This window comes from Leopardus geoffroyi, chromosome D1 (assembly GCF_018350155.1).
Source record: "Leopardus geoffroyi isolate Oge1 chromosome D1, O.geoffroyi_Oge1_pat1.0, whole genome shotgun sequence".
Classification (NCBI taxonomy): Eukaryota; Metazoa; Chordata; class Mammalia; order Carnivora; family Felidae; genus Leopardus; species Leopardus geoffroyi.
In genome coordinates this window covers 59,277,146-59,289,678 of record NC_059329.1, presented here as the reverse complement: position 1 = coordinate 59,289,678, position 12,533 = coordinate 59,277,146, and the positions used below count along the sequence as shown (strand labels likewise).

Sequence of the window (12,533 nt, the reverse complement as noted above, 5' to 3'; positions counted from 1 at the left end):
CCTCCCTCTGATATAGCCAATGGGCATATGGAAATAAGACTCTGGACTTTCTGCTTCAAGTTTGCTGAAAAATCAGTAAAAAGCAACTTTCCCCAAATTCTGTTTGGGAAAATTCTGTGCTGGGGAAGAGATGTGGGAAACCAGACCTCTCCCTGACCTGGGGAGGCACACAAACCACTGGTTTAAGCTGACGTCTAGCTCACAACCTTCTTAAACAAAGAACAGAATGGGAGCACCTGGCTGGCTCAGTCAGTAGAGCACAGGACTCTCAATCTTAGGGTCTTGAGTTCAAGCCCCACAGTGGGCATGGAGCCTACTTAAAAAATAAATAGGGACATGTGGATGGCTTAATCAGTTAAGCATCTGACTCCTGATTTTGGCTCAGGGTTGTGAGATCGAGCCCTGCATGGGGATCTGTGCTGGGCATGGAGTCTGTATAAGATTCTCTCTCTCCTTCTGCCCCTCCCTGGCTCATGCTTGCTCACACATGTGGGCACTCTCTCTCAAAAAAGAAAAAAAAAAAAAAGATTGCCATGCTGAAAAGCAGGGTCTGTGCCTAGCTCATCTCTGACTCCCTTACAAGGGGTGAAGGGAGACTCTGAGTCATCATGACCAAAAGAGATGAAACAACAGCAGGCAGGAAAAAAGCAGCTGGAAACTGGGGGAGACACACAAAAGGCCCCAACATATGCTATCCACACAGGCAAGAAGGAATATTCTGCATCACACACACCATGAATGCAACCATTTTCTGCATTCTTTTGGCAGGTGTTTATTGCTATTAGAAAAATGTGTATTTGAAAGAGCTAAAATAATCAACACTTGGGGGCTCACTGGGATAGGGTAAACTCAGCCTCCCCTGGGTGATGGAAAAGTGGATTCACTGCACTGATGCTCTGCAAATACACTACCTACATTGGGTTGCCACAGGAAAACAGCAGCCTGGCAGCCCTCAGCGGTCACCAACCGGTGATGTGAGGGTCAGCAAAGACCTGCCAGGAGGCGGCACGGCCAGTTTTTGCCCCCTCACTCCCTTGTACTGCAGCAGAAGGAAGTGAGGCTCATCGGTTTCTGGGGAAATGAAGACGCCACGCACAGCTGGCAGTTATGAATGGCTCTTATAACAGCAAGCTGACATCTGTGCTTGGTTTTTAAGATGCATCATCGCATGTTTATTAAACTATTGCTCCGTCATATTTATTTGGCTACGAAACAACTCCCAGCCCATGCTTCCAAAAGTGGTTTATTAAAAACTAAGCCTTGAACATTAATACTCAAAAGCACCCTTGAGAATCAATAATAATGCTGCAGATAAAATGAAAGGGAATCAAAGCAGTAAGTCTTGGTGGGGGCTGCAGCTGACTTTCAACACTTTCTTATACATTCAGGCAGCTGGAGTGGGGAGGAGCACCAAGAGTGTGTGGCACTGGGTGTGGGGATAGCCACTGCGAACACTAGATTTCCTGTCCAAAATGGACACATGGTAGCAGGGAAGGTGGGGTATACTGTGGCCACCTCACTTTATACAAAGGGCCAAAAAGGCCAAGATGAGGCCCAGGGTAGGCCACTAGTTTCACCAAGAATAAAACCTCTGCCCCTAACCAACAGCCCCATACTGATGCCTTATGCTGGTCCCTGTCTGTGCACCTATCCTGGACACAGACGGCCCAGTCCCAGCACCAAGCTGAGCCCCAGGCTGTGTCCCATCCCTGCCCAAGAACAAACCTGAAATCCAACCTGCCAGTGGTCCTAAAAGGCACAGCTGAGCCAGGCAGACTGGAAGAATGCACTCAGCTCCTGAGCAGGAGCCCAGTGTGTACACCCCAGCCCTGGAGGCAGACTTTTCTAACACCAAAAGACCTGGCAGAAAGGCCTCTTCCAGCTCCCTCCCAAATCTCCAAACTTTTTCATGGGTGTCCCCCATCTAGGCAACAAACAATAACACCTGGCCACTTCCACAAAGATATAAGAACAAATTAGAAGATTCAATAAAGGACCCAAAGGATGTGGGGAGGACTCTAAACCATGCCCTGCAAAGAATAAAACAGTGGAAGGATCCAGAGCTGTTTGGGGTTTTAAAAAAAAAAAAAAAGGAGACAAGGACTGACTCCCTACCTTAAAACATTTAAAGGTTGACCTGGGCCAAGGGAGCCCAGGTGACTGTGACCATAGGGAAGTCACAGGGTTCACTTCCCAACTTAGTGTGAGCATTTCCTCCAAAGCAATCATCACTGGAGGAAGGGGTTCACCCAGCTCAGGCCCTCTTGTGGGGGAGAGCAAGTCCTGGGGTTCAACACTTACCTGCTGACTTCTTGGACATTGTTGGTGCGAGCAGCTTCCATCAGGGCTGCATCTGAAAAGAAAGGGGGCACTGGTCAGATCCCTATCCAGGACCTACCCTCAAAGCTGCATGGAGGACCCAGTAAAACAATAGAAATGGAAGAACTTCAGAAACATGGGCTTTAACAAGGGAAATTACGCCAAGGTATATAAAGGGAAAGCTAATCATCCCCTGTCCAGATGGTATCCACTGTTAACTTATCTTCCACATCCATTATGGAACCCAAACTCGTAACTCTTCTCATCATACAGGTGGTTCAGGTAAGGTGCTAGCAACTATGTGCTGCCTATGGCAAATGCATGATGTGTGAATCCCTTCACTCTTCATTAGCTAGAAAGCTCTAATGTTTCACATGGCTGTCACTGTTATTAATCATTCCCCCCTACCTTGTGCCACTTTCACCCCCAACTCCAATTTCTCAGCCTAGTTTTGAATCTCATATTACAAGTCACCAACCCAACACCAGAAACAGAATGGGAACAGGCAAGCGTGTGGGCTCCTCTGAAAGTTAAGAGCCTTGACCAGGAATCAGAAGGCCTGGCTCCAACAGTCTGCCCCCTACTCCCTGTGCTGTAGCAGCGCCTTTCCTTCTCAACCCCCACTTTCAGGACTATAAAGCAGAGGCAATAATCCTTGTCCCGACAGCCTCACAGGGATGCTGAGGAGATGAAATGAGGGTCAAAAAGTCTACAAACTCCTCGGTGCCAAGATCAGCAAAAGGAGATCCAAAGCAGAGGGTTCCAATCCCTTAGGAACCACCTAGCAGAAAAGCAACCCTAGGGGCACCTGGGTGGCTCAACTGGTTAAGCATCTGACTTCAGCTCAGGTAGTGATCTCTTGGTTTGTGAGTTAGAGCCCCACACTGGGCTCTGGGCTGACGGCTTGCTCAGAGCCTGGAGCCTGTTCTGGAACCTGTCTCCCTTTCTCTCTGCTCCTCCCCCACTCACACTCTGTCTCTCTCAAAAATAAATAAACATTTAAAAAAATTTTTTTAAAGAAAAGAAAAGCAACCCTAAACCTAATGTAAGCCTGGTGTGGCCTGGGCAGTTGGCAGGCTACTGGCACCACCTTGTGGCCAAAAGGAAAACTGCCTGACTCAGAAAAAAACAACAGTAGAGGCACCATTTTTTCAAACAGTCAATACTAAATGCCCTTGGAGCCCTATCTGCCCAGCATGGTTTTAAGCTCCATTGTTGAACAATGGAAAGACTCATAGCCAGCCCTGCCTCAAGGAGTTCTCAGTCTAGCCAAGAGACTCACCCAGTGAAACATTGAGGAGGCACTGCAGTAGGGTGGGAAGAGCAGGATCCGGAGCCAGACAAACGTAGGCTCCCATCCCAATTCTGCCACTTACTTGCCATATGACCTGGCCAACTCACCTAACCTCCTGAGCCTCAATTTCCTTACCTGTACAGCAGGGATAAGATGGCCACCTTATCATGCATATGCAAACCGGATGTGTGGTTCAAACATTAGTGTCTCCATCCCACCTGCCGGCCTAGACTCTAGGGTCAGATCTTTCCTGGTTATCTTCCCCAGTGGTTCTCTAAGCACACATCCAGGGATGCTCAGGCAGCCCTCAGCCTGAAGGAGAACAAAATTCCCTCAGAGATCACTGAGGGATCTCACTCTGCAGAAAGAAGTGGCTTCTGCATGGTCACAGGAGGAATGAGGAATGAGCTGAGAACCAGGGCCTCCTGGCTCCTACAGAGAACAGTTCCTGAGCTTGTAACTCCAAATCAGGGTATAGGGTAGGCTAGCAAAGTCTGAAGGGTTGGAAGTGATCATGGTTTTGGTCATTACCTACTTTAGTAAATAGACAAAGTCCAGTCTGCAGCCCCCAGGAAAGTCTAAGGCAAGACCTTGGACACCTCCCCCAATCCATCTAAACATACTGGCCTCAGGACACTGCCTGCTCATGAACTTTCCATGGCTCTCCACTGCCTACAGGAGAAATTCCAAAACCTCCAAACCCTCTTGTCTGACACCCAGGCCCCACTCCATCTGCTCTCACCTCATTCCAAAAACGCCCTGTCCTCCAACCAGGATGGCTACCCTGCTAACCTCTATACACATCATGCTGACCTGTGAATCCCTTATCTGTGAAGCCTTCGCATGAAACAGAATCCAACTCAAGACACATTTACTGCGTACCTACTAAGTTCCAGATGCTATCTATGGTGGACAAACGATGTGAAAGTATTAGGGAAAGGGGCTGGTATCAACCTGAAAAAAAGATAAGCTGCATTCCTTGCTCTCATGGAGCTCACACTATCGCTCTTTTTTATCTCTTGCCTCATCCTACAGAACTCAAGTTCAAATTCCCCATCCTCTAGGGGTGTCCAATCTTCCAGGAATGCTTTCCTGACCCTACTGGGCCCTCCAATCCCCCAACAACACACTGTCAGACCACTCACCACACCCATAGGCCTAACTGCCTGCACTGTCTCCTTAACTGACTTTTTGTTAGGAGTTCAAAACCTCCCAAAATTGGGCTCACAGAAGGTATTCAAAAAAAAAAAAAAATGCTCAAAGTTATAGAATTATAGCATGCCTAATCCTCCTGCCAACTGTCCCACCTGGCAAGATCACCTCACACCTGAGACCAGGCACAGCAAAACCCGTGGGAGTCTGATGGGCAGACTCACGCTGCTGAACTCCAAGAGTCAAAATAACAGCACTGTAAGATTACTGAGAAATCATTCTTTACTGTGTAAGGGGCGGTGGGGGGGGGGGGGGGGGGGCGGTTAAGCCAGAGAGGAGCAAGGGGTGAGCAGTGGCAAAGCTGGCATTGAAACCAAGTCTCTACTTCCTTTCTTAGGCCACCTTACAAGGAAAACTTCTCTAAATTACCCAGTGGTTGCCGTTAGAACACACCGTGGTTTCCTGGAGGCCTCTTAGGAATTGGACCAGGCAGAATATTAGAGCATAAAGGGTCCATTCTCTAATTTTACATGTTTTGTCCATTGCACAGATGGACAAAGTAATGCCCAAAGGAGGGAGTTGACCTACGATGGGAAGTTACACAACTCACAGGCAACTGAACTCTCCAGTTCACCACCCTGCCCCAGTAACCAGATGATGTCTGGGTTCCTCCAAGACTGAAGCTCTGCTGGTGTAAATCTACAAGCAACTCCCACCCTCGAGTCAGGACACTCCTCCCGCCTCTACCTTCCCCGAACCCAGACTGCCCCGATAATCACCCTTGTTGGACGGGCTCTTGCTGTAACAGTGAACCACTAGCGCCGTGGCCAGGGCCCACATGCTCAGTCCAGCCTTGTTGGGGACCCCGTTCCAGCTGTCCTGTCCCGGGAGTGTTTCTTCTGGGCTAGGAAGGCGTCCCCATGTTGTGGCTAGGAAGCACTGGGTCTCGGTGCGTTCTCCCTGACGCCCCCAGGTGGCTGCCCCTCCTCGGGTGAGGAAAGCCGGCGATGTTGCAGGGCGCCCCCCGACGGCCGCCCTCAGCCATTGCGGCTCCCCGCGGCCCGCGGTGGTTACAGTCTGGCCGGAGGCACTTCCATTTCTCCGCAGCGATGGGGACCTAAGCAGCTGGAGGAGGAGCCGGGGCGCCGGCGCTGTTCTCAACACCAGGGACCCCAGCATCGTGACAGCTGCTTCGATAACCCCCTGGTGCCGGCCCCTGTGCTGGCCGCGTCCAACATGGCTGCCGCGGCGCGTTCGAAGACGCCGCGAACGCGGTGGAATTCCGCGCTACTTCACGGGAGTGGTAGTCCACAGCCTTAGATGTTTCTGCAGCTGGAGAACAAATAAACTACACTTCCCAGAAAGCTGTGTTACTCGCGTCACAATGACTGCCGACTTAGAGGCGCCCAGGGCATGTTGGGAAATGGAGTTCGAGTGAGGGGGCGTGGTAAGAAGGGAAATGCCTAGATGGGATGTGTCGATTAAAGTTAAGGTTCGAATATTCAATGGAAAAAAGACAGTCCCTTTAGCAAATGGTGCTGGGAGAACTGGACAGCAACATGCAGAAGAATGAAACTAGACCACTTTCTTACACCATTCACAAAAATTAACTCAAAATGGATAAAGAACTTGAATGTGAGACCGGAAACCATCAAAACACTAAAGGAGAAAACAGGAAAAGACCTCTCTGACCTCAGCCGCAGCAATTTCTTACTTGACACATCCCCAAAGGCAAGGGAATTAAAAGCAAAAATGAACTATAGGGACCTCATGAAGATAAAAAGCTTCTGCACAGCAAAGAAAACAATCAACAAAACTAAAAGGCAACCAACGGAATGGGAAAAGATCTTTGCAAATGACATATCAGACAAAGGGCTAGTATCCAAAATCTATAAAGAGCTCACCAAACTCCACACCCAAAAAACAAATAACCCAGTGAAGAAATGGGCAGAAAACATGAATAGACACTTCTCTAAAGAAGACATCCGGATGGCCAACGGGCACATGAAAAGATGCTCAACATCGCTCCTCATCAGGGAAATACAAATCAAAACCACACTCAGATACCACCTCACGCCAGTCAGAGTGGCCAAAATGAACAAATCAGGAGACTATAGATGCTGGAGAGGATGTGGAGAAACGGGAACCCTCTTGCACTCTTGATGGGAATGCACACTGGTGCAGCCACTCTGGAAAACAGTGTGGAGTTTCCTGAAAAAATTAAAAGTAGAGCTACCCTATGACCGAGAAATAGCACTGCTAGGAATTTACCCAAGGGATACAGGAGTGCTGACGCATAGGGGCACTAGTACCCCAATGTTTATAGCAGCACTTTCAACAATAGCCAAATTATGGAAGGAGACTAAATTTCCATCAACTGATGAATGGATAAAGAAATTGTGGTTTATATACACAATGGAAGACTACTTAGCAATGAGAAAGAATGAAATATGGCCCTTTGTAGCAACGTGGATGGAACTGGAGAGTGTTATGCTAAGTGAAATAAGCCATACAGAGAAAGACGGATACCATATGTTTTCACTCTTATGTGGATCCTGAGAAACTTAACAGAAACCCATGGGGGAGGGGAAGGAAAAAAAAGAAAAAAAAGAGGTTAGAGTGGGAGAGAGAGCCAAAGCATAAGAGACTCTAAAAAAAGTAATAAATAATAAAAAAAATAAAGGTTTGAGTGGCAGAGTTTTCTGCCACGTTCAGTTAAAATACGCGACGCAGTTTCTGACTACTGCAAGTTAAACAGGGAACTTCAGCAGAAGCCTATTATGAAATGTATGCTTATTTCTTTTAGCTTATTTCTCTTTACAGCCTGGAACAGCTTTTCAAAAAAGGTCTAGGGTAACCAGTCTACCTGTAATAGCAATTCTCTTTATTTTCCTACACAGACTTCCTTTCAGTTGAAGAGCTAACAACTCCTAGCCTTGCTTTCTCACTCGAGGTATTTTCAAAGAGTTTGCATCTCATGGCGGCTGCGTGCGGGAAGTTGGGCAAGAAATGTTATTCCTGTCTACAGAAAAGGGAATTTGGGCTCAGAGGTTCAAAAAATTCCTAATAAATCGATAAATAAAGCTCAGGTCTTCTAGCTCGGAAGAATGCCTGCACCCTCATTTCTTCCCCTCTCTTCTAAACTACACACAGGCAGGCAAAGGAGGAAGCTCTTTTTTTATGGCAGTCCCATCCCTTATTCCTGCATTTCCTTTAAGTCTCTGCTCAAACTTCACATTATCAGAGCCTTCTCTGACGATTTAAATTAGCAATCCTCTCCCCCCACTCCCACCATCTTGCCTACTTTTTCTTCACAGTACTTACCACCTGCCATACTGAAAATTCGTTTTGTTTACGGTCTTTCGGTGGCAGAACGTGAGCCCCAGGAAACAGGGACTTTGTTTTTTCTCTTCTACATTACTAGCACCCAGAACGATATCTGGAACAAAAAGAGCTACTCAATAAATATTTGTTCGGTAGAAGGATTACTCCCACCTTATTATCGTGGCAAAATGAATATAAGCTTTAGAGTGCAGCAGACCCGGATTTCAATTTGACTCTTGCATTTACTACATGTGTGACCTTGGACAAACTCCCTTCCCTTTCTCATTGTTAATTTTCTCATTATCAACGGTCGGTCGTATTCTACCTACCTTCAAGAGGATTGCTTGTATTGGGGCACCTGGGTGGCGGTTGAGCATACATCAGCTCAGCCATGATCTCACGGTTTGTGAGTTTCAGCCCCTGCACCCCGCCTTGGGCTCTCTGCTGTCAGTGCGGAGCCCACTTCAGAGCCCCCTTCAGATCCTCTGTCCCCTCCCTGTCTGCACCTCTCCCACTCGCTCTCAAAAAATAAAAACAAAAAACATTAAAAAGGAGAAGTCCTTGTATTAAATGAGATAATATGTAGATCACCACTGTCCCTGGCTCACTTTAGGTCTTGAAGAAACGGCAGCTGGCATTGTTTTCCCCGCTCTAGGGGTGCATTGGATTCCCTACTCTAAACTTATTTCTTTTTGAAGTTTTTAATTTAAATTCCAGTTAGTCAACATACAGTGTAGTATTAGTTGCAGGTGTACAACATAGTAATACAACACTTCTGTACAACACCTGGTGCTCATCTCAGCAAGTGCCCCCCTGAATCCCCATCACCTATTTTACCCATTCCCCCGCCCACCTCCCCTCTGGGAACCATCAGTCTGTTTTCTATAGTTAAGACTCTGTTTCTTGATTTGCCTCCCTCTCTTCCTCCTCCTCCCTTTGTCTGGTTTCTTGCATTCTTCATAAGGTATACTCTCATGTGGTATTTGTCTTTCTCTGACTTATTTCACTTAGCATAACACTGTCTAGTTCCATCCATGTCATTGCAAATGGAAAAATTTCATTCTTAAAAATATGGAACGCTCATAAATCTGCATGTCACCCTTGCACAGAGGCCATGCTAATCCTCTCTGTATCGTTCCAGTTTTAGTATAAGTGCTGCCAAAGCAAGCACTTTACTCTAAACTTCTTGGGAGCGGAGATGGAGTTTCTCATTTCTTCATCCTTTAGTAAGGCACTCAGCAAATAGCTGTTAAACAAAGGAGCCTGCTTGGGATTCTGTCTCCCTCTCTGTCCCTCCCCCGCTTGCTCTCTCCCTCTCTCTCAAAACAAATTAAACTTAAAAAAAAAGAAAAGCATTTTGACCTTCCTATTTTAAGAGATTCCCAGGGCGTCTTGTCTTATTAGCCACTCTACTCACTAGAACAGCTTCACCCTCCCTGTATTCTTTTTTTTTTTTTTTAATGTTTATTTATTTCCGAAGGAGAGAGGGACAGAGCATGAGTGGAGGAGGGGCAGACACACACACACACACACACACACACACACACACACAGAAGCCAAAGCAGACTCCAGGCTCTGAGCTGTCAGCACAGAGCCTGACCTGGGGCTCGAATCCACAAACCTCAAGATCATGACCTGAGCCGGAGTCGGACACTCAACCGACTGAACCACCCAGGCGCCCCTCCCTCTCTCCCTGTATTCTTAGAATGCTTGCGCTTCCCAATTTAGGCTTGGTCTCAGCCAGAGGAGCAATCTCTGAGCTCCCAATACCAGGTGGGTCACAGGATGGTGTGAGTATGCAGAGCTCAGCCCCTCCTTACAACAGGTGCTTTCCAGAGCACTTCAGCTTACTGCGCAACTTACAATCACTGGGTAATTCTCAAGGCATTTCCCCATTGATTCCCTCATTTGATTTTCACAAATAACATCCATGAGGGGAGCAAGGCAAGGTTGAAGAAGACCTAAAGTAATTTAAAAAATAATTAGAGTAGGAAAGCTTTCTGGGTGACACAAAACTCAAAACCCACAATAGAAAGTTTAGATATATTTGACTCTACAAAAAGGTAATTCTGATGAAAAAATAGCAAAAACACTGAAAAATAAATGACAATATGGGGGAAAAAAACACATTTGCACCACAGTGATGAAGAGCTAACTTATACGGAAAACTCCTATAAAATATACAAAAGACCTACCATACAAGACAGAAATGGACAAAGGCAATGCCTATGAGCTTATACCATGGCTTTATGCAAAGTAAAGAACAAGTCTCCCTGAGGATGAATTAGAAAAAGGGACCCCCATGGGGTCCTTGGGTGGCTAGGTTGGTTAAGCATCCAACTCTTGATTTTGGCTCAGGTCATGATATCAGGAAATTGGGCTCCGTGCTGGATGTGGAGCCTGCTTAAGATTCTCTCTCCCTCTTCCTCTGCCCCTCCCATGCTCATGCTCTGCGCATGCACGTGCACTCTTAGGAAAAAGAAAATAAAAGGGGCCCCCATAGCACGCACAACTAGGTGAACAGCGCACTGCCAGATTTCAGCTTCCACATCCATGAACTGCATATCCAAACTTAGTAGCCTTGAGCAAAGGACTTGACCGAAGAGCTCACAAGAAAAAAAAAAAAAAAAATACAAGTTGTATTTAAACATGAAAATATGCTCAACTATACCTGGGATGAGAAATGTACAAATTAAAGTTATATTGATCCATATCTTACACCATAAACAAAAATCATCTCAAAATGGATTACAGACCTAAATGTAAAAACCTAAGCTCTAAAACTTCCAGAAGAAAACATGAAGAAAATCTTTCTAATATTCAGTAAGACAAAGATTTCTTAGATACAATACCGAAAACATGATCCATTTTTAAAAAGATAAAATGTGACTTTGTCAAAATTGAGAACTTTCGCTCCTCAAAAGCTGCGGTTAAGAGAATGAACAGAGAGGCCGTGAAGGGGAGAAAATATTTGTAAATCATATATCCAATTAAAGACTTGTACCAGGATATAAAAAAAGATTTTCAAAACTCAATACAGTAGTAAGACAATGACCCAATTTTTGAAATGGGGAAAATATTTGAACAGATACTTCGCCAAAGTGAAACAAGCACATGAAAAGACCCTTAATACCATTACTCATTAGGAAAATGAAAATTAAAACCACAGTAAGTTACCATTACATTATCTATTAGAATGTCTAAAATTAAAAAGACTGACTATACCAAATATTGGTGAGGATATAGAGCAACTGGAATGCTCATATACTGCTAACAAGAATGTAAAATGGTAGAATCACTATGGAAAACAGGCAGTATCCTTAAAAGTTAAGCATACATTTACCATGTGATCCAGCCATTCTACTTCTAGGTATTTACCCAAGAGAAATAGAAACCCATGTCCATATGAAGACTTGGTCATGAATATTTTATTTGTGGTAGTTAAAAACTGGAAACAACCGGGGCGCCTGGGTGGCGCAGTCGGTGGGGCGTCCAACTTCAGCCAGGTCACGATCTCGCGGTCCAGGAGTTCGAGCCCCGCGTCGGGCTCTGGGCTGACGGCTCAGAGCCTGGAGCCTGTTTCCGATTCTGTGTCTCCCTCTCTCTCTGCCCCTCCCCCGTTCATGCTCTGTCTCTCTCTGTCCCAAAAATAAATAAACGTTGAAAAAAAAATTAAAAAACAAAAAACTGGAAACAACCAGGGCACCTGACTGGCTCAGTTGGTAGAGCATGCAACTCTTGTTCTTGGGGTTGTAAATTCAAATCCCTCATTGGATGTAGAGATTACTTAAAGATAAAATCTTTAAAACAACAACAAAAACTAACAGGTAATTACTTTTTAGAAATCTGCTAGAAGTAAAAAGAAACAAAAAAATGCTTATTGAAACAAGAATGAATAAAGAAATTGTAGGGGCACCTGGGTGGCTCACTCAGTTGAACGTCCAACTCTTGATTTCGTCTCAGGTCATGATCCCAGGGTCATGAGATCGAGCCCTGTGTTGGGCTCTGTGCTGAGCCTGGAGCCTGCTTAAGATTCTCTCTCTCTCTCTCTCTCTCTCTCTCTCTCTTTCTCTCTCTCTCTCTCTCTCTCTCTCTCTTTCTCTCTCTCTCTCTCTCTCTCTCTCTCTCTCTCTCTCTCTCTCCTTCTGTCCCTCTCCCCTATGCATGTGCTTTCTTTCTCTCTAAAATAAATTTCTAAAAAGCTATAAGATAAGGGGTGCTGGTTACTTGGTGGAGTGTGCAACTCTTGATCTGACGATTGTGAGTTCAAGCCCCACACCAGCTGCAGAGATTGCTTAAAAATAAAATTTAAAAAAAAAAAAAACTAGAAAAACCACAAAACTATAAGATATGATTCACCTATCAGATTGGCAAATATACATTTTAATATATGTTTTTTTGTTTTAAAATATATTCTAAGCATAAATATTACTTAAGTGTGTGT

General features: G+C 45.5%; 1 protein-coding gene and 1 non-coding gene across 3 annotated transcripts in view; both read right to left on the bottom strand.

The window, feature by feature from the left end:
* The window catches only part of CLPB (caseinolytic mitochondrial matrix peptidase chaperone subunit B), a 141,920-nt gene extending 135,822 nt beyond the window's left edge, over positions 1 to 6,098 (bottom strand). For both annotated transcript variants that reach the window (XM_045484134.1, XM_045484135.1), the window contains exons 1-2: positions 5,545 to 6,098; positions 2,302 to 2,353 (exon numbers count right to left, since the gene is read on the bottom strand). In XM_045484134.1, coding sequence (XP_045340090.1) covers positions 2,302 to 2,353; positions 5,545 to 5,944 — 452 coding nt within the window. In that variant the 5' untranslated portion in view covers positions 5,945 to 6,098. The remainder of the gene's footprint in view (positions 1 to 2,301; positions 2,354 to 5,544) is intronic.
* Positions 6,099 to 9,154: 3,056 nt separating this feature from the next.
* LOC123602882 lies at positions 9,155 to 9,260 on the bottom strand. Its single transcript, XR_006714635.1, has one exon. It is a non-coding gene; the product is annotated as a U6 spliceosomal RNA (small nuclear RNA).
* Positions 9,261 to 12,533: the final 3,273 nt, after the last annotated feature.